The 26,057-nt window shown below is 48.0% G+C and overlaps 3 protein-coding genes across 3 annotated transcripts; all 3 read right to left on the bottom strand.

The window, feature by feature from the left end:
• Positions 1–14,243: 14,243 nt before the first annotated feature.
• Positions 14,244–16,121, bottom strand: PHALS_01196 (vacuolar protein sorting-associated; the record flags this gene model as incomplete). The annotated part of the gene is made up of 1 exon (XM_024731014.1): positions 14,244–16,121. One exon carries the CDS (start codon positions 16,119–16,121, stop codon positions 14,244–14,246), a length of 1,878 nt encoding a protein of 625 aa, XP_024581234.1.
• A 145-nt stretch (positions 16,122–16,266) lies between these two features.
• On the bottom strand, positions 16,267–17,793 carry PHALS_01195 (vacuolar amino acid transporter 1-like; the record flags this gene model as incomplete). Its single annotated transcript, XM_024731012.1, has 2 exons — positions 16,267–16,895; positions 16,980–17,793. The coding sequence occupies 2 exons, from the start codon at positions 17,791–17,793 to the stop codon at positions 16,267–16,269; spliced, it is 1,443 nt and encodes a 480-aa protein (XP_024581233.1).
• A 576-nt stretch (positions 17,794–18,369) lies between these two features.
• PHALS_01194 (26s proteasome non-atpase regulatory) lies at positions 18,370–21,585 on the bottom strand (the record flags this gene model as incomplete). Its single annotated transcript, XM_024731011.1, has 4 exons — positions 18,370–20,778; positions 20,881–21,297; positions 21,362–21,408; positions 21,561–21,585. 4 exons carry the CDS (start codon positions 21,583–21,585, stop codon positions 18,370–18,372), a joined length of 2,898 nt encoding a protein of 965 aa, XP_024581232.1.
• Between the last annotated feature and the right edge of the window lie 4,472 nt (positions 21,586–26,057).

Raw genomic sequence — 26,057 nt, 5'->3', positions numbered from 1 at the left:
GAGGCTGTCTTTGACCCTGTCAAAAGCCTCCCGATGCTCGGTGTCCCAACACCATTCCTTATCCTTCTTAAGGCGATTCGACACTGGCCGTGCCATTTCCGTATAATTTGCGTTATACTAGTTGGCGAGGCCAAGCCACTTGCGCAAAGTCTTTCGGTTCTTTGGAACCGGCCAGTCCACAAAGGCCTTGACCTTATCGGGATCCGTTCGAAGGCCATGCTTCTTAATGAAGCACCCTAAAATGGGGAATACTTCCGAGCCGAAGATGCACTTATCTTCATAAGCATACAGCTTATTCGTGCGCATGCACCCGAGCACCGCTCTCAAATGGACAATGTGGTTTTCCTCATCTTTCCTCCCGTGCCCTGAACGACTGTGGACAAAGATTTCGCCAAAAATGTATGTGATTACACTCGGCGGGGCCTGAGCAATTGCGTTACAAGACTTTTGAATGTTGCTGGTGCATTTGACAGCCCTTGAGGCATCACCAGATACTTTCAGAGCATGCCACTTGGAGTACTCACCGCTGTCAGCAGAATACCACTCGCTCTCATGAACAATTGGTAATACCCATCGACTAAGTCGAGCGCACTGTACATTGTACAGCCAACCATATTGTTCTGGAAAACATCCTTCCTAGGAATCGGTGTCTGTGTCGGAATCGTGGCAGCATTGAGCTTATTGTAAACGTGGACGATACGCCACTTGCCGTTCGGATTCTGGACACAAAACGTGGGTGTCGAATGTGGAGGCTTACTCTTTCGCACCATTACTCAAAAAGAAGAGTCACTGCTCCTTGGACAGGGGGCGATCGGCGTGTTACGCAATATTTGGATTCGAGAGCCAGGACGATATCATGACGCACACCTCGGTCCAGAGGTAGAACCGACAGCGGATCATTGGAGACGACGTCATGAAATTCCTTTTTCGAGGGATAGTACAGATCCGAGGGATCCTTTGGAATCGATGATCCACTTAGTGCATTCAGCACCCTCTGAGTACAGCTTCATCCAGAAGCGACGACGGGTAAATATCCTCGTTCGGTCTAATAATTGACATTTCGGCTTAATTGCCTGCCTTCAAGGCACCGCTCAACCCTTCGAAGAACATCTCATCCACTTCAAGAGGAGCATCCACCGTGGAAATAGCCTTGAGGGTGACGTCGCCTTCTTCGTCTCCCGTCGTACCGTTTACAAGGGACATAGCTTTACGCTATCGTCTACGGTAGACACACAATAGGTCAGGGTTGACACCATGCCTCTTGTAGATAACATTCGGCTCACCGTCCCCTCTCTATAGAAGCGTTAATTCTCATCAGGACCAGTAGTATCACTCACTTGGCGTCGTCCAGTGTCCCCACGTCTTGCTTCATCGGAGCCTTGATGTTATTAACAACATCCGATGAAGAGCTGTTATTTCCGCAGTCGTCGTCCAGTGGATAACGCGCCACTCTACGTACATCTAAAGGGCCTTGCCCACGTTGCGTCGGTCCTCGTCGGATCATGTCATTCTTGGCACGCAGCAACTGCTTCGTAACATGAGCAGTGCTCAGTGGGTTACATGCTACTCCACGATCAGCCCGCGAGCCTGGTCCGGACTCTTTTCCGATACACATTCGGTGTTTGACAACTCGGATACTCCGATATCTTGTACAATGACCTCCTGGCCCAGTGCATGCGCCAAAAGTTCCTAGCATGATTGAATTCATGACTCAACAAAGCTCAACCGGGAGACGTGCGCATTACGCTCATGGTCTTCGACCTCCAATCAATCCATTACTCATGGTATTTCAACCATGTAATTCCAAGGAAAAAGTTAATCTTAAATTCAAGTCTAAGGCTGAGCAGCGTTCCACGCTATCAAAGTCAAGAAACTTGATACCGAGGTCCACAGGGGACCCTCGTCACAGTTACACAAATCCTCGTCGCCAAGCAATCAGTGATAGTGTCATTCAACTGCGCTACCAGTACTACAGCATACAGCCGACTTCCTCTGATTGTGGAGCGTCGAGCATAGTTGCCCGACGCCTTGAATTCGATTAGAATTGTCCATGGCTTATCAAAAACCTTCACGGTCGCATTTGCGACCAGCAAGCATACACGTTTCGTACGGAACTCTTCCAGGCTGGACCCTAATGCCCTTTACGTTTTTATGGCTAAACAGAACTCAGTGGTTACCCAGTAGACCGCCTCGCGTCACTAGGTGTTGTCACTTCCCCGCGACTACTAGAATGGTGAGAAGCGAAACGTCCGTTCGATGAACCTTGACACCTTGCACAGGTAACATCCAGTCGGAAGGTGACGGATGTCTTCACCGGCAAAATACCGTCGGGTGCTTAAATGCTGCCGGGCAGCTCGGAGCTCTACCTCCTCTTTTTCAGCATATCTGAGATCCATTGGCTCAGGCCCGTTCGACGAGCTCTGAGAATATGCATTCAAACCAGGTCGTGCCGACTTGAAGTTGAATTCAGTATTCAGTGCCACATTCAATGCACATTCACCGCTTCTTCAAAAGAATACAGCTGTACACGGAAAACTTCCATTCTGGCCACGCCAGTGCGGAGGCCCTCCATAAAGACGTTCACTGCAATCCCCTCTGGGAGTGCATCAGCTGCAATCCTGACGTTGAGAGCTCTCAACGCTTGGACAAAGTCCACCAACTCCTTCTTACCCTGTTGGGCGGCAAGGAAGCGCAATCGCATACGATTTGGCTTGTTAGGTGGTGAGATAACTCACAAAAGCTGACGCTTCAGCTTCTTCCAAGAATGGAACGCCGCTTCAATCTAAGCACCGCACGTGAGTGCCCATTCTTGCGCTCGGACTCTGAGCTTGGAGATAGCTAGCGCCACGCGCTGTTGCGCATTCTGGAGCATGGCGGGTGCCATAGCCATCTTGGCCTCGCTCACCCAAAGGAGATTTTTTCCATCCTTATTCTCGAAAGTCTTAACGCTCACAATGGGTGGTCTGGGTCGGACAGAGTCTTCCGTCGTTGACGGTGGTGCCATAGATGTAGTCATCGCTGACAGCATCTGTTGTTGGTGCTCTAACAGAGCAATTTCGTAATATGAAAACGCCTCTAAGCGCAACGCTGATCGCTTCAGGCCATTGCAAAGAGAGGTGTTTCTCCTCCCAGGGCCAAGCAGGGACATCAGCGAATTAAGCATGTCCTGCATGACCTGGGGCAAAAAGGAGTATTGCTTTATTCTCACGGAGGATCAGTCGTAACGACTCAGGCGTAAATTGCCTACGAGTGCTACCAAGTGCAATGGGGCTGCCGTAGTTCTTTGCTTACGGAAAGTACGCTAAGGTCATCGACCTTACGTTCTGTCAAAGAACAAGTACAAGTGTAGCGGATCACAATCCGCTACTTTTAAGTACTAAGGCCTACCAAGGCAAGCGAACACTTTTGTTCTGAAACGAAACTGTATTTGATTGTTTTAGTTGCGGTAAAGCTGCCAATATCTTAAAACTCTAGGTTTCCCTAATTAATACAGTAATTCCTAGTCAATACAGCAAAACTTAATTAATACAGTAATATGCATTACTACTGGCAATCCTGCCACGTGGTGGATTCTTGTTATGATGTAGCCACACAACTGTGTGAGTACGCTAACTATTATAATGTAACGTCGCACAATCATGTGCGACCCACCCTTTCGTACAAGAGTACGAGTAACCCCCGATACAATTTCCGCTCAAACCCCAAATCCGCTTTAAGATGTCATCATTTACCGTATGATCGGCTGTAAACAAGTCAGTGTGCTTGATTTAGTTGTTGGATATAATCAAATCTTATGAGAAAAGGAGATATCCCTTTGACGGCTGTTAGTACAAAGTCCGGTATGTTATGAAGTTTGTGATACCAAAACTACTATCCGATGCCCCAGCATCGTCAATTGATTAGTCATTCATCTGTTTCGACCATTGCGACTCTTCACACAATCCTAGTTTGAAAAGATTTTCGTTCATTAAAAGAACGAAGATGGCAATTCTGCCGACGAAATGCACTTGGAGCACCTCCTTGCGGTGCTGGAATGTATGCTTGAATATTTATTGCAAGCGAATCGTGCAAAGTATATTCTGTGAGACAATGAATTGAGTTGTCCAGTTATTTGCATCGCTTCTCGCGTAACCATGCAGAAATGGAATGCTCACTATCAAACTTGCTGATGAAGGACGTGCCATGGGAGTTGCCATCCACTAGTAAAGAATCATTCACTTAAATCAAAACAGTTTGATGGAAGCACCATTACTTGCTTTACCAGGTGAAACCAAGCCGTACAGCGTGGTGTGTGACACTTTGGATTTGGTAGTCAGTTGTTCTCTATTGCAAAAGGACTTAGAACGACACGATCGTGTCGTGTCGTGACTATCGCGACAGCTGAAGCCAGCAGAAAAAAGCTACCATCTCCACTACATGGAGCTTTTGGCAATAAAGTATGCTCTGGGAAAGTTTTGTGTTCACCTCTTGATTACAGCTCCGGTTGTCGTCTACATGGATCACGCAAGCTCGCTATATGCAGTTTAGTCTCCTCACTTATCACAGCGGATGGCTTGCTGGTTGTCAATCATCGCAGAATACAACTTCTTGCTTGCTGGTTGTCATTCGTCGCAGAATACAAGTCCAAGGTTGCGTATAAACCGGGAAAACTGAACGTACTGGCTGACGCGATGTCATGTCGCCCAAATTATGAGGTAGCTCATATTAGCTATACTGAATACAATATATTCGATAAAATACGTCGAGCTTATGTTGAAGATAAGCAGTGATCTGATCATCAAGGCCCTTCCATCGAAAATATGGTATTCTAATGACAACCTTCCTATTTGCTTGAGATCACAGATAAATCGTTAGCATTGTATGATGGTCTCGTTCATCATGAAGCTGCACATGGCGACGAGCCACGAATCATGACTCCTCACAACGATAATTTGAAGTACAAGATCGTTTACGATGCATATAAAACGCCGTTGGACAATCACTTTGGTCTTGAGAAGACCCATCAGTCTCTCAGTGCCCCATTTGGGTGGCTTAGCATGTATAAGTGGGTATCACGATACATGGAGACATGAGATTCCGTCAACGCGTGAAGAGCACACGGCCCACGGAAATGCCACTGCAGAGTTATCCTTTTCCTTTTGAGTTCTGGAAGTTGACTTTATCCTCGCTTTCACCGAGAATGCTGATGGTCACAATGGACTGCTCGTTTTTTAGAAGTCTCAGCAAGATGGTTCGCATCGCTCCATGCTGAGATTCCATCGATGCCATAGATGCCAATGGTTGTTCGTTGATCCCGTTTTTTTGCGATCACGGGTTGCCAGACGCTACTTTCTCTGATCGTGATACACAATTCACGAGTGCCTTCGGATAAGAATTCATCTGAATTCCTGACAATGTCCACAGCGGTACGCCGAGAGACCGATTTGCAAGCAGAACGCGCCAATCGAGTGGTTGGCTATGTGCTGAGAAAATTTAATGCGGCGAATCCCACAGAATGGCATTCGATGGGTTTACTTGGATCCTATATGAATGAATTCAGTCTACTTGATGTAAACAAGAAGTGTTTTCCTCACTGCGACACAAATTTTTGAATGTTATATATGTGAACTTGCAGATTAATCGGAAAGATGAATGGGCTGGTGTAATTCACTCTGAAATCGCCACATGCCACAAATAACAAAAAATACAGCTTATGGCTGAATCTTGAAAACAATGGTTCTGCTGACGAGTGTACATGACTAAATTCAAGCGCTGTGTAAATATACTTTTCGTTTTGATCCCGCTAAAACAGCAAAGCCAGTTTCGGAAGGCGCATGTCGAAACAGAACGTCACTTAAAATTGACGTCGCAATGTATAAAGCGTGAAGTTGTCGCTGAAGTGAACACGTGTCTTCATCTAAAGTTCGAACTGTAAGCCTTTCAATTACTAAGACGACCACCAGTAGAGTCGTAAGTTTGATAAAAAAAAGTTCATTTTTAGCTTTAAGCGCTATACGACCCTTCTCCAACCATGGGAAGGATTCAACAGAGGCGTAATCAAATTATAAACGTCGACGCGCCACAGGAACTTGCGCGAGCGGGTATTAAGGCCACCAAGAACGCTTTGAGGAAGTTTGGCCGCTCACGTTTTCTAATATCTATAATAATCCTGGTGGATTCGTCGACCAACTAAGTGATTTGCACGATGGTGGTTTTACGCTGCTCTCAAACAGGACCTGCAGGCGACAACGCTTTGGTGTCTGACTTTGATTGGGTTTTTTAATTTAAAGGTGCGTGGGCGTTTTTAAACATTTCAGCGCGCATCCATTGTAAATATTGGTCACCCACTACCACGCTATCTGATTCGAACATATGTCACACCACTTTTTTTAAATAGTGGAGGCGTGAACCAAGTTTTCTGTGGCAAAATCATTGAGCAGAATCATGTTGCTCTGATATGGCGGTTTCTTCGCGCATGCGTATTTAAAGTTACCCAATCCCAAAAAAATATCTTCTACAGTCTAACAGTCGGTCTATGAATGATTACTCAATTTGGTGCCAAGTACCTTGAATAAATTTTGCTCGACTCTTGATGAGTTTCGTGGATCTCGAATTTAATTCGATTGCCACAGGTAAGCCATGGTTGCAAAACGTTTGTACAGTTTTATTGTATCTTCACAGGTGACTATATCGCTGATATCAACAAATTGAGCTAATTATTCAGTCTCTATAACGACAACAAAATCCTGGTGCTCTAGGGCGACTAACACCGAAATCAAAACTAATTATTTTCTTCAGTATGGTTAAAGTGTCAATTATGCGATTCGACACGTTCAACGCGCGCAAACGCAAGCGCTCATCCATTTGCACTACCAATAATATGATGCCAAAGTCGTACACCTTTTATCTATTCGAGTGATCTCTTGGCGCCGCATTTAAATTTGAATCAGAGGTCTCTTTTATGAGGGAGCACAACACGCTCTATGTCAAGCGGGTCAAGTCATAATGTGTCTATTCCGATAGTCTGGTTGGTACGCAACCAGACTAGGCTGGCAAGTATCAAATTGCTGCAACTTATCAGCGTGATGTGTCTCAATAAAGAGGGCTCTGTGGGACACAAAGTCTGCTAGCCTCATGCTATACTGTGCACAGGATTTTGCTACTGCAGGAATGTAAAACAAGCATATTGTTTTGGCAGGATCAATATTTTGTTTTAAATATAGTTATCTCTAAAATATAGAGCAATATGTGTTTTTGAATCGCTTTCGAGGCTACCGGGTATGCTGTTGTGGGAGGCGTAAAAACTCACCATCTTTCATCTTTAGACGTATACTCATGGGGTCAGAGCTTCCGCTGGGAAAAGGGCAAGACAACGTCGTCTCTTCAAGGTTGGAATACCCTTTGATAACTCTCTCACCTTAAGTCAACAAGACACGCTTAATATGCCCCTGCTTTAGTTCTCTTTGAGGTGACATTAGTGGTGCCGGAATCTTCAGCCATTGACACCTGCATATTTACATCGAAAAAAAACGAAATTAAAGCAAGTAGAGCTACTGGTAAAATATAGCGAGAAATATTTTATGATTTTGCACCAACTCATACACTGCTTTTTATCCGAGCCAGTTCGCTCAAAAATCAAATTTCTACCCAAATTTCAAAATCAAGGAAAAAGCTACACTTTCAGAAACAGAAGGTTGACACGGCCATGCTCTTAAATTTGCTTCAAAGAGAGCAACAGCGCGTTCAGGTCGTGTATATCCTCTTATACCGTTGTGTGGTCACTTGCTTAAAGAGACGTTTTTAAAATGGAAAGTGTTTAAGCGACATATGTCACTTACGTCTAAGTGCGTCTCTATCGTTGATATTGGGGAGGATTGTCGGACTACGTCCAAGCGTCTTAAGCTCTGTAGCTAAAATAACGGCTGACCCTCTTCAGGAATTGATAGGGGATCCCTATTATTAGAGGGTCCTGTATAGGCTCCACGATCGCGTTAGGGGTCGAATAACGACAGCCAAAATGATTGACTGCTTCATATTAAGCAACGTTGTAACATCTGTAGATGCTTCGCAAGGACCCGAAGCGAAAAGCGCGCGCCAGGAGTCATTTTCAAACTATCAAAATGCTCTGCTAGAGCACCTTGAAAAGAAGATGACGGCATCGACTGCGTCCATGACGCCACTGTCGACGACGGATGACTCTTCCCGACTCGCACAGCGCAATTACCTCAAAATATTTTACTCGAATATTCAAGTAGTCACACAACGCTGCGCAGTTCTATACTGATATCGACCAGAACAAAACAGCAGCTTGAAACTTGGGGAAATCAAACGGAAGAAGAAAGCAAACGTCGTACTAAGGCAAATTTTCGTGTTTGTCCGAATCCGCAAGAAACTATTCAACAGCATGTCACGCTTTTTAGCATCAATCGGCATGATAGCCAGGGAGAGATTCTTTATGCATCTCGACATCTTTTCTTGGCAAAGACAAACGCAAACTCTTGAGCCTGAATGTATTCCTTAGAGGTACATCGCTTGCGCCGTAACCAGTTAGAAACGGTCATTTTGTCCGCTCATGGTGAGCTCTAAGACCTTCGATGATAAGGATGGGGAGAATCGGTGAGAGAGGCCGAGATGGTTATGGCATCCGCCAATGCTCCAGAACCAGCAAGAGCGCGTGCTGCTGGCTATCTTCAAGCTCGGGGGTCGAGCGCGAGAATAGGCAATAACGTGCAGGCGTTCGGTTGAAGCTGGGCTCTCTTCCTGGAAAGAGCTGAAGCGTCAGCTTTTGCGAGTCATCTCACCGACTAACAAGGCATATCGTATTCGATTGTGTTTCCTAGCCGCACAACAGGGTAAGAAGGAGTTGGTGGGTTTGTCCAAGTGTTTTGTACTCTGATTGCTGGGATGCCAGCCGAATCTCTCCCCGAGGCGGTCGCAGTGAACGTCTTTATGGAGGGCATCCGCACTGGCGTGGCCAGAACGGAAGTCTTCCGTGTACATATGTCTTTTTTGAAGTAGCGGTGAATGTGGCTTAGAATGTGGCATTGAGTACCGAATTGAACTTCAAATCAGCACTACTTGGTTGGAATGCACACCCTCAGAGCTCGTCGAGAGGGCTTGAGCCAACGGATCTCATCTATGCTAAGAAAGAGGAGGTTGAGCTCTGAGCTGCCCGGCAGCATTTGAACACCCGATGGTGTTTTTCCTGTGGAGACACCCGTCATCTTCCGACTGGTTGTTTCTTGCGCTAGGCGCATAAAGGCAATCGAACGGACGTTCCGCTTTTCACCAATCTAGTTCGTCGCGGGAAAACGAGAACATTCAGTTGGCGCGGGGTGCCTTACAGGAGTAGAACTGAGTTCTGTTGAGCTTCAAAGAGGTAGAGGGCGGCAGGACCCAGCCCCGAAGGGCTCCATGCTCCTGAACACGGAACGTGTGTGCAAGCCGGGCTTGCTGTTCGTATTAGCGACCGAGAAGGGCTTTGAGAAACCAGAAAAGATCGTTATCGGCTCTGAGGCGTTGGGCAATTATGCTCAACGCTTCACGATGAAAGAAAGTTTGGTGTATGCTGAGGCGCTGAAAGCGCAGTTGAGTGACACCGTCACTGTTCGCTTACTTGTGTCAATGTGTTGAGGGTCCCTGTGGACCTCGGTATCAAGTTTCTTGACTTTGATAGCTTGGAACGCTGCTTAGTCTTAGACTTGGATTTAAAATTAACTTTATCCTTGGAATGGCGTGGTTGGAACACCATGATCCATGAACTGATTGAAGGTCGAAGAATAGGAGCGTTATGCGCACGTCTCCTATTTGAGCTTTGGTGAATCATGAAATCAACTCTACAAGGAATCAGAAGTGCTACTGGCGCGGGCACTGGACTGGGACGGTCAATGTGCTGGATATCGGAGTATCCAAGTCGTCGAACACCGAATGTGTATTGGACAAGAGTCCGGAGCATGGCTCGCGGGCTGAACGTGGAGTGGCACGTGATCCACCGAGCACTGCTCACGTTATGAAGCAGTTGCGGCATGCCAAGAATGGCATGGTCAAACGATGTCCAAAGCATCTTGGGCAAGGCCCTTCTGATGCGTGTGGAGTGGCACGTTATCCACTAGACTGCGGAATTAACAGCTCTTCGTCGGATGTTGTGAATAACATCAAGTCTCCGATGGGGCAGGAAGTGGAAACACGGTACGGCGCTGAGTGTATATTCCCACTGGTCTCACTGGGACGTAATACTTCAATAGAGAGAAGACGGCGTTGCAGTATATTATCTGCAAGACGCAGGGCGTCGACCCTGGGTCAACCGTAGACGATAGCGCATAGCTATACCCTCTTAATAACGGCATGACGGGAATGGAAGACGAAGACGTCACCCTTGAGGCTATTTCCGCGGTGAATGCGCTTCTTGAGCTGGACGAGATGTTCTTCGAAGCATTTGTCGGTGCCTTGAAGGCAGGCGGTTTAGCCGAGGCATTATATTTCCAAGAGGAAATTAAATCATTGTTGCTTCTAAATTAAGCTATCCTGGAGGACACCAAGAGGATGCCGAGCGCATGAAGTGGATCATTGATCCTGAAGGTTCCTCGGATCCGTACTTTCCTTTGGTAAAGAAATTCAAGATGTCGTCTCCAAATAACCGCCGTCGGTCCTACCTCCGGACCGAGGTGTGTGTCATGAGATTGACCTGATTCCGGGGACCAAACACTTCGTAACACGCCAATCGCCCCTGCCCAAGGAGTAGTGTGACGTCATTTTTTTCATGCGAAGCACGACGCAGAAATGTTGCGTAAGTGTAATTCTACCGATTCGAGACCCCGGTGTTGTGTCCGGAAGCCGAACGGCAAGTGGCGTATCGTTCACGCTTACAATAAGCGAAAAGCTGGCACCATTCCGGCACAGACACCGAATCCTAGGAAGTATGTTCTCCAGAACAGTATGTTTGGCTGTAAAAAGTACAGTGCACTCGACTTGGTCGATGGGTTATCAATTGCTCATGAAAGCGAGTTGTATTCCGCTGAGAGCGGTGAGTACTTCGAGGGGAATGCTCTGGGAGTGGTTGGTGATGCCTCAAGGGCTGTGAAATGCATCAGCAACATTTAATCGTCTTGTGACGCAATTGTTTGGGCCCCATCGGGCTTAAACACAAACTTTTGTCGACGACATCTTCGTTCACAGTCGCGCGGAGGACGGTAGGACAGATATAGAGAACCACATCGTCCATTCGAGAGCGGCGCTCGAGTGCATGCACACGAATAAGCTGTACGCTAATATATTTTAGTGCATTCTCGGCGCGGTAGAAACCCCCTTTTTAGGGAGCATCATTGGGAAGCGTGGCCTTCGAACGGATCCAGATAAGGTCAAGGTCACTGTGGACTGGCCGGTTCCAAAGAACCGAAAGGCTTTGCGCAAGTGGCTTGGCCTCGCCAACTAGTATAACGCAAATTATGCGGAAATGGCACTACCAGTGTCGAATCGCCTTAAGAAGGATACGGAATGGTGTTGGGACACTGAGCATCGGGAGGCTTTTGGCAGGGTCAAAGACAGCCTCCTTCATGCACCAATACTGGTGTTGTCAGACCCCAATCGTTCTTTTAGTGTCGTCTGTGACGCTTCAGATCATGTGTCATTACGCACTGCGACTCAGTCGCCTCACCTCTTGCAGAGGATGACGGCCTGGTGGTTCTCGTTCTTTGCAGATTATAACTTCGAGGTGAAATATTGGCCATGAAAGCAGAATGTTTTGGGTGATGTGTTGTCATGCAAACCGGACCATGAGCTTGCTCATGTCACGACGGTGACGTCGTCCATGACGAATTTTATCCGCGCCGCGTACGCAGAGGGTGTTATTTGCGTAGCGCTGCTACAGGCAAAGAATTTGAAGACTCGAACAAGGAGTTGTGTCGCGACTGCGCGCACGGTTGCACCGATATTCATTGAATAATGGATTGCTATATTACAGCACCGACATGACGGATACGCCACAAGTTGTGGCTCCTCACGATGAGAATTTGAAGTACCGTATTCCTTATGAAGCCCACGACACCCCACTTAATGGTCATCTTAGTCGTGAGAAGGCGTACAGCTCTGTCAATTGCCACTACTGATAGCCCAAGCTATACAAATGGACGAGCACCTATGTGCGCATGTATGAGACGTGTCAAAGGGTGAAACCCTCTGCGAATGCGGCGGCACCGCTGGCCAACTTGCCGGTACCCTCCAGGTGTTGACAGTCCATGGGTTTGGACTGTGTGTTTGGCCTGCTGAAGGACTCGGCAGGCAACACGGGTGTCGTGGTCTCGTCGACCGTTTGGAAGAGATGGCTTATCATGCGGCGGTGCTGGACACCATCGACGGTGTGGATACAGTGACGCTGTTTGTCGATCGTGATTTTCAACAACATGGACTCCCAGAGCAATTATCTCTGTCAGAAGACCCACACTTCACTGAGAGGCTTTCGTCGACGATCTTTAAGGTGCAGGACACCAAGCTGGATATGTAAACAGCGAAACATCCGCAGAACAAAGGTCGAACTGAAACGAAACGCGTCGTCGAGGACATCCTTCAAAGCGTCTGCACTGAGGGTCCGAAAGGCTGGAGCGCCATGCTGCCACTCGTACAGCTAGCTCTGAACAATGCAGTTCATTCGTCTACCGGCTATACGCCGTTCTACGTGAACGGGATCGTTCATTCTCGCGTCTTGCTGACGATGCGATTCCATCTGTTCAAAGCTTGGTGGGGGAGGATTATAGCCGAGCGGCTAGCTGATGTCAGCCCTCTCACTGTTCGTAAAGAAGTCGATGAATGTCAATCTACCAGAGTGAGTGGCTTACGACACGCTCGCGATACGATGGCTGAAAGCCAAGACGTGCAGAAAGATTATGCGGATGAAAGAATTAGAAGTAATGTGGAAAACTTTGTGGTCAGAGAACTGGTTTCGTTAAATGCTAAAAACCTTCCTACATATGCAGTCTTTGCTGTCATAAGAACAGAGCTCCGCCCACGGTTTACTTGACCTGGCCAAACAAGGCCTTGCGTATACGCCAAACCTTTCGAGAAGGATGCATATCCACCCCGTGATTTATGCGGTCTTGTTTAACCCGTACCGGGATCCGGCGCAAGTGAACGCGGAGGCGTTGTCGACGGGGCATCGCCCAAAGCACTCGGCCACCCAGAAGCTGAACCAGCAACTGTTTTTGCGCACGGATTGCAAAGATCTCCAGCTCCAACGGCGCCAGCGCTTCACTGTCGCGCGAATTGACGTATTCGTATGCTGGACGGTTTGGTGCTCTGATAGAGCACGATAGTCCTCAACGTGAGGCAGTAAAGTGCTCCGAGCTCTTGAGGGCTTCCGCACAGCGGAACGCAACCTCGGTAAGATGCTCGGAGGAGTGACGATGGCGACGGACTTTGTTCACAAGAGCTCGAAGAGCACCGCGAGCAACCGGACGGCGATCGACCAAGTCGTCATCATCCGCCGCCGACTCTTTTCGAAGAAAACGGTGGCGTCCACCATCACATGGAACTCCTTGTGGGTCGACGACGTCGCCAGGGTCCAACTCAGTATTTTTGTGAAGTTACCGGCTTCGAGAACTCATGGGAGTTTGAAGTGCCACTTCGGCAAGACTGCCCAGACGTCTTAGACGCCTATGATTAAAGAGATCATGATGTTCCGCGTCGTCGTACACCCCGCGCTTCTCGCAATAGCCAGGGATGCTGAAGGGTCATGAGCTGAGCTCAAGTTATGGCCCTGAGCTGCTGCAGTTACTCACCTGTGTGAGAGACCACAGAGATCACGGGAGCGTGACGGATCAACTGGTTTCACCAGGGGCGAGCACCACAGGAATCATCCGCATCGCAGGTACAGAAGCGCCTCCTCTTTGAGCACGAAGTCGAGTGCTGTGCGTCTCCACCGGAATTTTTGAGAAACCAAGTTGTGAGCTCGGAGAGGTTTTCGTTCGTCAAGCTCAGTTTGTGTGGTGGCCAGGGGTTTAGTAGCGTAGACGCCCAACGAATGAGCGATCGCTTCCTTCGCTTCCGTAGCAGGATCCGCCGAGCGGAAGCCGTGTTCTACACCAGTATATTTATTTTATTCCGTAAGTGTTTTCCGCTGGTAATTAAATTTATAAGATGACTAAGCTATCTACGATTTGACTTGATGTCTTTTTGAAAGTAGTAAATAAAAATACACAAATTATTTTCATTTTCTAGCACTAAAAAGCCATGACGCACTGTTACGCCACTTTTCCGCTACCTGCTTCGAGCAATCAAAGATTTTTTCCATCGTATCGCCACGGAGCCTTTGCACTGCCATGTCTATGAAGAGGTGCTAAGTTGTACGCCATAGCTACCTCCTCAATAAAGCTTGTCGAGTTCTGGATGCACGATCCACCAAGTAGAACGCGCTGACCTGAATTTGACGCAGCTGCTTTTTTATTCAACTCGGCCACCTTCATCGCTTCCTCAAACGTGACGCCGCCGCATACGAATACAATAACGTCACGCACCCGCTTGAGACCGCTAGGACCGCCAGGATCAGTTGACGTTATTGAGGTTGCACCTCCATTTACAACGCCAAATTCTTGATCCAGCAGTTGGCCTTTTAAGATAAGTTCTAGCTTTTTAGCTAGTGGAGGCACGTGCTGAGCATATACATTCGGAACACCTTGTACACCCTGAGTAACAGCACGCATGAACTTTTTCAGGCCAGCGCGATCACCATACAAGTCACCCTGGCGGGATTTCTGACCTCCAAACTTGAGAAAGGCATCGATCAAAGCCACACAATTAATAGACAATCCACCTTCCTGAGGAGCGACAAGCAACTCTTTGATTGACTTGAGTTGCACAGAGCTATGTGATTCGTATCGCAAAGCATATAATATTGCTAAGCGCAGTTTGTTCAATGGTTTAACTCGCGCGTCTTTAAGTTTCGCCACCACGTCGCGGAAATGCGTGTTGTGGTCATCTCCACATGCGAGCTCCTGTTCCAGTTGACTGACGTCCATGAGTCCATCCACTTCAACACGACGTGCCAGTTCACCCATCAGCGTCACATGCTTTGAAACAGTGACTGACTGTGATCTAAAGGCTGGGTAATTTTCCAGAAAACGCTGCATGTCATCAATAGACTGAATATTCTCGTGAGTTTGAGTTTGTGTCTGATATTTGTCTACAAGCTGCTTTACAGCCATACCAAGATCACCAAAGTTTGCATGCACATGCTGTGCAAAAAAATTGTCTGAAGTTGTTGATAGCACAAGCTCCATCATATCTTTCCGCACATTCGGTGCGTCGCAAAGATCCACGCGATTTTCGTGCAGTCCAAGCAGTTCATGCACCATACCTTGATAGCACCACTGAGTCAGCAACGGGGTCACAGGGTCATCTTTTCGATCCATAACATAAAGAAGTGGCGTCACCTCCGGTCGTCGAAAATCAAACAATCCATCCTGCTCAAGTTGCATCCTTGCCGAGACCTCACGTGCTAACTTCTCGGCTACTTCTGATCCTTTGACATAACGTATTGTCGGCCTCTTTTTCATTGAAAGAAGAACAGACAGCAACCCTTCAACACTTCGCTGAAATAGCTGCGGAGACGTCATGGTGGTCTTATCAATTGGGTCTGGGATAAGAACTCCAGCTGTTGCAGTAGATAATAGAGCTCCTCCGGGCAATGTCACCGGCATTTTGACACTTAGTTGAATGGTATTCTGCAGACCAAAGTCAAAAAGAGAGTCATTTACTGCCAGATAGTCGGCGTAATATTCTTGAATTTGCACCACGACTTCCTTTTCGTCGGCGTCCGCGAGTTTCTCGAGCGACTCGACTGGCAAAATATTAGAGAAGAAAAGATGATAATTTCCATATTTGGGGGATTTGAGCTCTTTTCTCAGCAGCTCGATGTTACGCGCTGTGGGCCGCACAAAGACCGCGGCCTTGAGATGCAGCATGGGCTCGTGCGCAGCGTCCAACTGCTCCACGAGGAACACTTCTCGCTGAAGAATATGCGACTGGGACATGACCATACTGATAACGCTTTTGGTTTCGGCATCCAGTAGAAGCGCCTTCATCCCATCGAGTTGCGGGTCCGAAATTATCTTTTCCAGGTAGTTTTTCACGCTAGTAATCGCGTCCATCGCCATAATTGCCAGGGTCGGACCTTTTACTCGGACCTTTTACACGTACGAAGTGGGAGCTCACTATAATAGATCCCGAATGACACAAACTAAATATCATTTATAACAGTTTTCTTAACTTATTATTCTGATCGTGCATGGGCAATGAACGCTAGCACTCGACAATCACAGCAAGACTCCAACACGCAGTGATAATGGCGACCACACTTATAACGACGGATGCGACGCGATTTGTGCGTGTGGCGCTCTCGCTGCATAGCTTCCAGTAAAAGACACATGGTAACACGAGCGCCAGAAGTGCAGTCGGTACCAGCATCCACGCAAAGACATCGATTGTGCTGGGTGCAGTGTAGTAGCCCAATAAGAGTGTGACAAGCACCACAATGCTCCGACTGAAGACGCGTGCAGTAGTTTCAACGCCTTCCTGATATTCTTGATGGTCGCTCTGAGGCGCGGGGTCAGAGTTTACGAATGGCAGCGCCCCAGCTGCTGCTGCTACTTCTACCGGGCTGTTACAACCCCTTCCAGTAGATGTCTGCACAATCCAGCGCTCGAAAGCACGCTGGACTGGAAACAAGGTTATGGTGTAAGACAGTAGTAAGTGAATGCTATACAACACGATGGCTAGGTTGCGCACGACGATATTGCGCATATTGAAAAAAACTGGCGCCTGAAGTGTCGCACCATAAACAGCGTACGTGATGCAGCAAATAGGTAGATATAAGAGAGCTGTGGTTCCCAGCTTCGTCCTCGCCACCACTGAGCTACATTGGCTTGAATCTGCCATAGCGTTATATAATGTAGGTATGATCGAATGGCCGAAAAGCCCGCCGAGAAGCAACGAGAAGGTGTATGAAAGCTTACCCATCATTGTAACATTTGAAAGATCTGGCGTCACAAAAACAAAGTCTGAATGCTCCAATGCAATCTGCTTGAGGGGGTACATAGCATCGCCCAGAATGACCGATTCGATCCAAAAGCTGAAGGCCACATTTACCGCTGATAGAACTGCTAATGCTTTGAGCGACGGTACAAGTACTTGAAACCACACGCACACTGCCACTAAAATCATGACAGTACCATACTGAAGTCCCAGGACATCAACAAGGCAAGACGACGTCAGCGCCAAGTATCCCGTGGACAAAATCAAAAATGAGGAGTGCACCAGCACACTCGTGACCAATTTTCCAGCCGCACCGAAACATTCGTGACCAAGATCGCTGTACGATACATTTGTGCCTCTCAGCCAACGCACAGCCTCCAGCGCATCTACCAATAGCTTAGAAGTGTACGCGCTTACCGCCGCGGCTGCGATGAGCAACAATACACCATACCAATTAATCTCGACGAGGGCTAACGGTAGACACAGCATGCCTGTCCCTGTAATGAATGACAGCAGGTGGTAGAACGTTTGCCAATTCGAAAGCCTGTTAAGCATTGGTGACATCACAGTAGGGGCTACCGACGGCGACCAGGGTGGCGTAATACTCTGAGGATCCGTGAATTTGTCGATGGATGTAGCACCGTAATTGTTCCTGCCTTTCGATGAGATGGCACCAACGGCTGCACCGTGACCATCAAAGCTGTTCGTAATATCGTTGTAGGTCTTTGGATGCTTATGTTGCACTGATTGTACCAGGCGTTGTGTCTCGTAGCAGCCCATACGCTCTCCAGCCATGTCGATTCCTCGATGCGGTGCTTTGTTCAGGCGGCAGATGTAGCTGTATCTTGCGTTTCGATAGGATTGGGAACGTAACCTTCGACTAAAACACCTGTACACAGTTAGACAGACAACGATTTGGCATGCAGATTGATCGAGTCTTACACACATTAAGCAACATTAGAGCGACATACCCACTCAAGATCATTTGAAGTTGAAGTTAGACAATAATGTTACGAAGCATCCATATACAAGGCTAAGCCACGCCTTAATAAATTATGGAAGCGATGACGATGGCAAATGCAACGCATACCGGCATAGAAATCGTGTATTGAAAGGATTCAGCACATTTCTTCCAAAATGACACTTTTACTCTGCAAAATGTGGTACGTCGAAGTATAGTCGTGAGCTGACAGTTGTAACAGTACTGGGTGAAAAAGACTAGTGCACAGACGGAAAAACTTATTTTTGGGTTGTTGCGTATATTCAAATGGCCGAACACGACAATTTAGCAAACGAGGGCATCTGTAAAATTCGACTTCCACGTCGACCTGTAGACCAAACGTGAAGCCTTTCGTTTCTATACTCCCCCACCTACTGTGGAGGCTCCCACTCAAACGGCTCAGGTGGGTCAGCCTCGTCTTCCGCGCCAGCGGCAGCGGGTGCCTTTACTGTCTCGACATCCTCAGCCTCATCCGGGGTTGTATCACGCAGCATAATAACTCCTGCCAGCCTTTGTGTACGTTGCATCACCGGGACGTACCTTTGCGCCATATCAATAGAAATTACTGACTCCTGTGCAAGCGTCACACGTGCAGGCGTCGTGAATGTAAACACGCTAGGCTCTTTTGTCATCACTGCTTTCTTGCTAGCTGTCGGCTGAGATCCCTCAGTATCCACATCCATATTCATATCAATCTCTTTCTTTTCCTCATCAGCTGCAGGCGACTCCTTCTCCATCACTATGTCTCCACTAGCGTCAAAGGGCTTTGTCAATTTCTCTTGTTTTGCCTGGCGCGCACGCGCCTTCGCAGTTGTGGACAGCACCGCTGTGGCTACAAGCTCTTTCTTTTCTTCCTTCTTCTCCTCCAACCGCTTTGGCGTAGCAAAAGCAGACTTTTTTGCGTTGCATGTAAGTTTGAAGCTTCGGGGGAGCTTTAAATCTTTATTAAGACCAACTACCAATGTCGTCTGAAGGGAAAGCTCCAGAAAGTTGAAAAACGGATACCAGAACCAGTGCTGTGCCCAAATTGCCAAACCCACCACAGCAGCCATTTTAGTAAATCCTGCATGAGACTGTAGCGAAATGACTACATTGCGACCACCGGCATCTAAAATGCCCTGTGCTAAGATAGCACCCATCTTAGTCATAGTCGTCACGTGCTTGTCAGTAATAAGCTTGAGAATTTTAGCACGAATAGCAGCCACCTTTGGGTTGCGACCCTCAGATTCTTGCATTACAACCATCGCTAAGGCAAGCAGCGCACCTTGACGTACGTAATCCACAGCGTCGTCAAGAAGTGGCTCCAACAGCTGAATTGCCTCATTCTTCGCAGTACCAGCGCATGCAATACCTACAGCTACGCAAGCTCCGTAGCGAACATGGGGATTAAAACTCTCAGCCAGCAGTGACACCAGCTTCGGTACCTGAACAGGGGTGCGAAACAAAATGAAGCCTAGACAAGTGACGGCAGCGCGACGCACATCGTCAGACACATCACTTACGGCCACGTGCAACAGTCTCCGAATTGCTGTATTGTTAGCAGTCCCTGCATACGCCATGGCGACAGTGTACATCCCTCCGTAACGAATTAAAGGATCTTTGTCACGTGTCAGCTGCTCGATCAACGTATCAGCTTGTTCTTCGCGCTCGTACATCATAAGCGCGATACTCGTAACGCAACCACGAATAATTTTCTCGTGTTTTGTGTCGTGCGCATAGGCAAGCAATTCTTTTACAATTTCACCGTTGTGTTCTTCACCTCCAGCACCAAGAAGAATTAAACCGATCGCAATGCCTGCACCCTCGCCTGCAACAGCTGAATCGGTGAAAAGTACAGCTTTCAGCTCCTCGTAAACTTCGTAGTCTTGCGAAGCTAGGCCACACAGACCAATGCCCAAACACGCGCCATGCTGCACGGTCTCATCCGATCGAGCATTCTTCAGCGCATTGCGCAGATACTCCATCGTTGTCTTGCTGCCTGATCCTGCGTATCCCTTATTTGCGTGGATCAAACCCATTGCGTATAAAGCACCACCCTCAGAGTATGGAGACGTCGTCATCCCACCTTGAGGCAAGTACGGAGACAAAAGGTTCATGCTTTCACGAACGTGGCCCTTATGTACAACGCCCAAGCTAGCAGTGGCTGTAAATTTCGCCCAATTGGTGGCCTTACCCAGCCATTCTAAATTTTCACGCAGAAAAGTATCCGAAGTCGTGCCGCAATTCATATAAGCGTGAGCTATTACAGCTGCGTGATGCAGTACTGAATTGCGATTCTCAACAGCAGCCTTAATTGTCTTCATAATTAGTGGATCCGAGTCGCTTCGACTGTATAGGAAGTCGAGCTTCAAGTCTACGAGAAATTCGCCGGACAAAATTCGCTTTAATTTTTCCAGTTTGTCCCAGTAATCAGCGCAAGCACCTGTCGGGGCCGAAGGGGGTGTAGCAGGTACAGTTAGAATAGCACTGGCGGGAATGTGTGTCTCGATCTTGCCATCTTCGTTCAAATTGGTCGAGTCTGTAACTGCAGGATCGGCAATTGGTGCCGAAGGTCTCGGTAGTGCGTGGTAGACATTCATCAAAAATTTCTGATTTTCGTTTTCATTAAGATCAAATGCGACCTGGAAAGCAATGAGGCCGTCACAGTCGCTACCGCGCACCAGCTGGTCAAGAATTTTACTGACTTCCTCGTGATTGTCTAGCATCTGTAATATCTGACACACACTTGCGTGCTCTTGAGTTGGACGCGAGCGGTATACTTCCAGCATAATTTTAAACACCTTTAGACGAAAATGGCGGTTAACGACCACTGTCTTGCAAATTTCGAAGCAGTAAGAGAGTGCTGCTGACACGTCTGTAGAGCGCGCCAGGCATTCCTTTACCTGGTCCAGTCGTCGAGCCTCCAAGGCAATGCCCATAGCCTGGCGAAATTCGCCGGCCGCGTAGCAGCGCTCAAACATGCGTTCCACCACCTGCGTAAGTCGTGGGTCTAGCAGCTTTTCAGCCTCCAAATCTTCCTTGACACGCACAGCCACATAGCTGTCGATGCACGTAGCAATAATCGTATCTGTGTACTGCGAGCGCGTGTTTAAGTCAAAGTATTTCCCTGCACCAAGTGCCAAACGCAGAGCATCCTCGTACTCCTCCAGATGGAAAAAGCACTTGGAGGCAACATAAGCGGCTAGCTCACGGTCCGGAAAATTTCTCTCTTCTGAAAGTTCCTCGATAAGAGGAATGGCATCTGCAATCTCGGCCCAGTAGTGGTCTACCACTTGATTAAGCTTCTGAAGGGCATGAGTCTGCGCAACAACGATCAAATGTGTTCTCAGATAATTACATATTCGGCACGATTGGGTGGTGTACCTTAAGAACATTGTCTTCTTCCTCAAGAAGCGCAAGAACACCAGCAGCTGAGGGATTAACGACAAAAAGATCCACAACGGTAACGTCAGAATTACTAGTTTTAGTTGTGGCCATGAGGCTCCACTCAAGAATGGTAGAGGACGTGTTGGAAACCTCATGAAAACCAAAGGGGGGGTGCAGCATCAGTCAGGTAACGTACCGGAACTGCCGATCGCGACGGCCATACTATCTTTTTGTTGTAGCTAAACGAAATCTTCTCCTGTTCGTCGTACCTAGTCGAGGCATGGATGTATTGAATTAATTTCAAAACACCCCCATTATGGTGTACGACTACACATGTCACTGACTTATGCCTTTCTAAGATGTTGCAACTTTCCAATGCACTTCAAGTCTCACTCCACCACTTGCACCTTGCAGTGCTTGATTTCATGAGTGCTATTGTTTGCTCCCTAGCGTATCCCAAAGGCTAAACGAGGCACTGGAGTAGGCGTTGACCTTGCTTAAATGTTATTCTTGGTAGTGGACCATAGTTATGTAACGGAATTAATGAAATTACTCTTGACACGATTGATTGGCTGAGGTGCATTTTATCCCAAAAACCTTATAAAAATTATTATAAGGGCGAGTCTCAGCCCTTAATCCGAACTGAGATAATCTTTGAAGTTTATCAAAGGTTTATTTTGAGTTGCAATGTCGTATTCATCCATGTATAAGTTCACTATGTTGAGCTGGTCATGAATTAAGTCTACCTTCAAAACGGATGACAGCGCGTTGCGATTGCGGTCTCCAAGCTAGGAGGACGCGCGATAGAATAGCCGCGTACATGCAATACCTCAGTAAAGAGGTGCTCCCATCGCGGGGCATTTCGGAGCGACAATGGTTGTGGGTGTTCGCACCGCCTAACCAGGAATTCTGAGTGCGTTTGAATTCTGAAGTTGTCAAAAGGGGTATGAATACCCCTGAGTTAAGAACTACAACAGCGTCTAACATTTTTCAGAGGCGGTATTGGTTACCATCCAGACCAGCCCGTTTAACCGTATTGTGAAAATGGTGGGAGTCGCGGTTAATACGAGACGCAACTTCCGTGTCGCGAAGGTATGACAGTGTAAGGTCAACAAGTGCGCCGAAAACGATCGTTGAACAAGAAGAGAGTGGCCTCTCAGCTGCTGGGTCGCGATAACCGCAAATATTCCTATACAAAACATATGCGTCTTGCGTGCCCTATCGCTTTCGGCTGAGAGATTGAAGGGCTGTCTTTCACGCAAGGGCGGCCGACGACCCCACTCCCGCAGAACCATCAAATCCCAGTTCGCATGGGGTTATCTACAGGGAAAGATCTGGGTGCTTTTGTGCCTCCTAGAGGTCATGGTCATGTGGTCAAGTCCTTACTTTCTCTAAAAGAAGTGTGCTCACAGCCAAGGGTTACTGGTTGCCGATATCAACTTCCTGGACTTTGTGAAGCCGAGAAAACTCCCGACAGTATCAAGAGTGTCATCCATTCACATACGACGCGCGACTGCCTACAACAGCTGATGGTACGCGGAGGTCTTTAATTGCCAGATACAGATACGATGTTCATTCGCCTTGCGGCGGAAAGGCTAGTAAAGTGTCGAGGTTTATGATGAAAGTCGTGTGAAGTATAAATACTTCGAAATCGGGGAATGTTGTGTAGCCCTGAACATAGATTCGCGATACGATTTTATCTTGGGTATGGCGAGGCTATAATATCACGCACTGCGAGTCGACTGGAAGTCGAAAAAGCTAGGTATCATTTACTTCTTGGAATTTGCCCGGAATCGGTGGCAACGGTATCGCTAGGTGCCTCGGTATATCGCGGAAGGCTGGTGGTCATTATACGACCGAAAGAGGACATTTACTTGTCGTCGCTTCGCGACACTAGAGATCCCTCGGATCCGTATTATCCTTAGGTAAAGGATTTTCTAGACGTCGTCTCAAAAGACCCGCCGTCGGTCTTACCTCCGCGTGGGCCTCATAGAGAATACTGTACTTCAAATTATCATCATGAGGAACCACAATTTGTGGCGTATCCGCAAAGTCGGTGCTGTAATATAGCAATTCATTATTCAATGAATATCGGTGCAACTGTGCGCGCAGTCGTGATACAACTTCTTGTTCGAGCCTTCAAACTCCTTGCCCGTAGCAGCGCTACGCAAATATCATCCCTTGCGTACGCGGCGCGGATAAAATCCGTCGTGGACGACGTCACCGTTGTGACATGAGCAAGCTCATGGTCCGGTTTGCGTGACAACACATCAGCCAAAGTATTCTGCTTTCCTGGCTTATACTTCGCCTCGAAGTTATCATCTGCAAAGAATAAGAACCACCTGGCCTTCCTCTGCGAGAGATAAGGCGACTGAGTCGCAGTGCTTAATGACGCATGATTTGATGCATCACAGACGACACTAAAAAGAACGATCGGGGTCTGGCAACGCCAGTACTGATGCATGAAGGAGGCTGTATTTGACCCTGCCAAAAGCCTCCCTATGCTCGGTGCCCCAACACCATTCCGTATCCTTCTTAAGGAGATTCAACAATGGCTGTGCCATTTCCGCATAATTTGCTTTATACTAGTTGGCGAGGCCAAGCCACTTGCGCAAGTCTTTTTGGTTCTTTGGAACCGGCCAGTCCACGATGGCCTTAACCTTAGCGGGACCTGCTCAAAGGCCACACTGCCAACCAAGCACCCTAAAAAGGGGGGTTTCTCCGCGATGAAGATGCACTTATCTGTGTTGGCATACAGATTGTTTGTGCGCATGCACCCAAGCACCGCTCTCAAATAAACGATGTGGATTTCCACATCTGTCCTCCCGTTCCCCAGGCGACTGTGGACGAAGATGTCGTCAAAAAAGGTTTGTGTTTACGCCCGGTGGGGCCTAAACAATTGCGTCACAAGACGATTAAATGATGCTGGTGCATTTGACAGCCCTTGAGGTATCACCAGCCACTCCCAGAGCATCCTGCTCGGAGTACTCACCGCTGTCAGCGGAATATCAATCGCTCTCATGAGCAATTGATAATACCCATCGACAAAGTCGAGTGCACTGTACTTTGTACAGCCAACCATATTGTTCTGAAAAACGTCTTTCCTAGGAATCGGTGTATGTGCCGGAATGATGACAGCTTTTATCTTATTGTAAGCGTAAACGACACGCCACTTGCCGTTCGGCTTCCGGACACAAATCGTGGGTGTCGAATGTGAAGACTCACGCACTCGCACCATTCCTGCGTTGTGCATCGGACGGGAAAAATGAGTCAATGACATCACACTGCTCCTTGAGCAGAAGCCATTGGCGTGTTACGCAGTATTTGGCTCCCGGAACCAGGTCAATCTCATTACGACACCCCACTCAATGGTCGTCTTGGTCGTGAGAAGATGTACAGCTCTGTCTATTGCCACTACTGATGGCTTAAGCTATACAAATGGACGAGCACCTATGTGCATACGTGCGAGACGTGTCAAAGGGTGAAACCCCCTACGAGTGCGGCGGTGCCATTGGCCAAGCTACCGGTACCCTCCGGGTGTTGGCAGTCCATGAGTTTGGACTTTGTGTTTGGTCTGCGGAAGGACTCGGCGGGCAACACAAGATTCGTGGTCTTCGTCGACCATTTTGAAAGATGGCATATCATGCGGCGGTGCCGGACACCATCGAAGGTGTGGGTACAGTGACGCTGTTTGTCGATCGTGTCTTTCGACAACATGAAAACCCAGAGTCAATTGTCTCTGTCAGAAGATCCACACTTCACTGGGAAGTTTTGGTCGACGATCTTCAAGGTGCTGGACACCAAGCTGGATAATTAAACAGCGAACCATTTGCAGACCAAAGGTCAAACTGAGCGCGTAAATCGCGTCGTCGAGGACGTCCTTCGCAGCGTCTACAATGAGGGCCCGAAAAGCTGGAGCGCCATGCTGCCACTCGTAGAGCTAGCTCTGAACAATGCAGTTCATTCGTCTACCGGCTACACGCCGTTCTACGTGAACGGGTTCGTTCATTCTCGCGTCTTGCTGACGCTGCGATTCCATCCGTTCAAAGCTTGGGGGATATAGCCGAGCGGCTAGCTGATGTCAGCCCTCTCACTGTTCGTAAAGAAGTAGATGACTTCCTATCTACCAGAGTAAGTGTCTTACGACACGCTTGCGATACGATGGCTGAAAGCCAAGACACGCAGGAAGAACATGTGGATGGAAGAACCATAAGAAATGTGGAAAACTTTGTGGTCAGAGACCTGGTTTCATTAAATGCTAAAACCTTCCTACACATGCAGTCTCTGCTGACTTTCAGACAAAGCTCCGCCCACGGTTTATCGGACATTTTTAGGTCGTGGCCAAGCGGGGCCTTGTGTATACGCTAAAGTTTCCAAAACGGATGCGCATTCACCCGGTATTTATGTGGCTTGCTTAAGCTGTACCGGGGATCCAGCGCAAGTGAACGCGGAAGCGTTGGCGCTGGAGCTACGATTACAGGCGCTCGACCACCCAGAAGCTGGACCAGCAACTGGTTTTTAGCACGGATTGCAAAGATCTCCATCTTTAACGGTGTCAAGCGCCCCACCTTTACACGAAGCGACGCATTCGTCTGCTCGACGGCTTGGAGAACCAACGGCAGAGCGCGATATTCCCTAACATGAGGCAGCCGGTGCACAACGTGCTCCAAGCTTTCTAGATCTTCGGTGCAGC

This window comes from Plasmopara halstedii (assembly GCF_900000015.1).
Source record: "Plasmopara halstedii genome assembly, contig: Scaffold_1343, whole genome shotgun sequence".
NCBI classification, from domain to species: domain Eukaryota; phylum Oomycota; class Peronosporomycetes; order Peronosporales; family Peronosporaceae; genus Plasmopara; species Plasmopara halstedii.
This window is presented reverse-complemented; position numbering and strand designations above follow the sequence as displayed.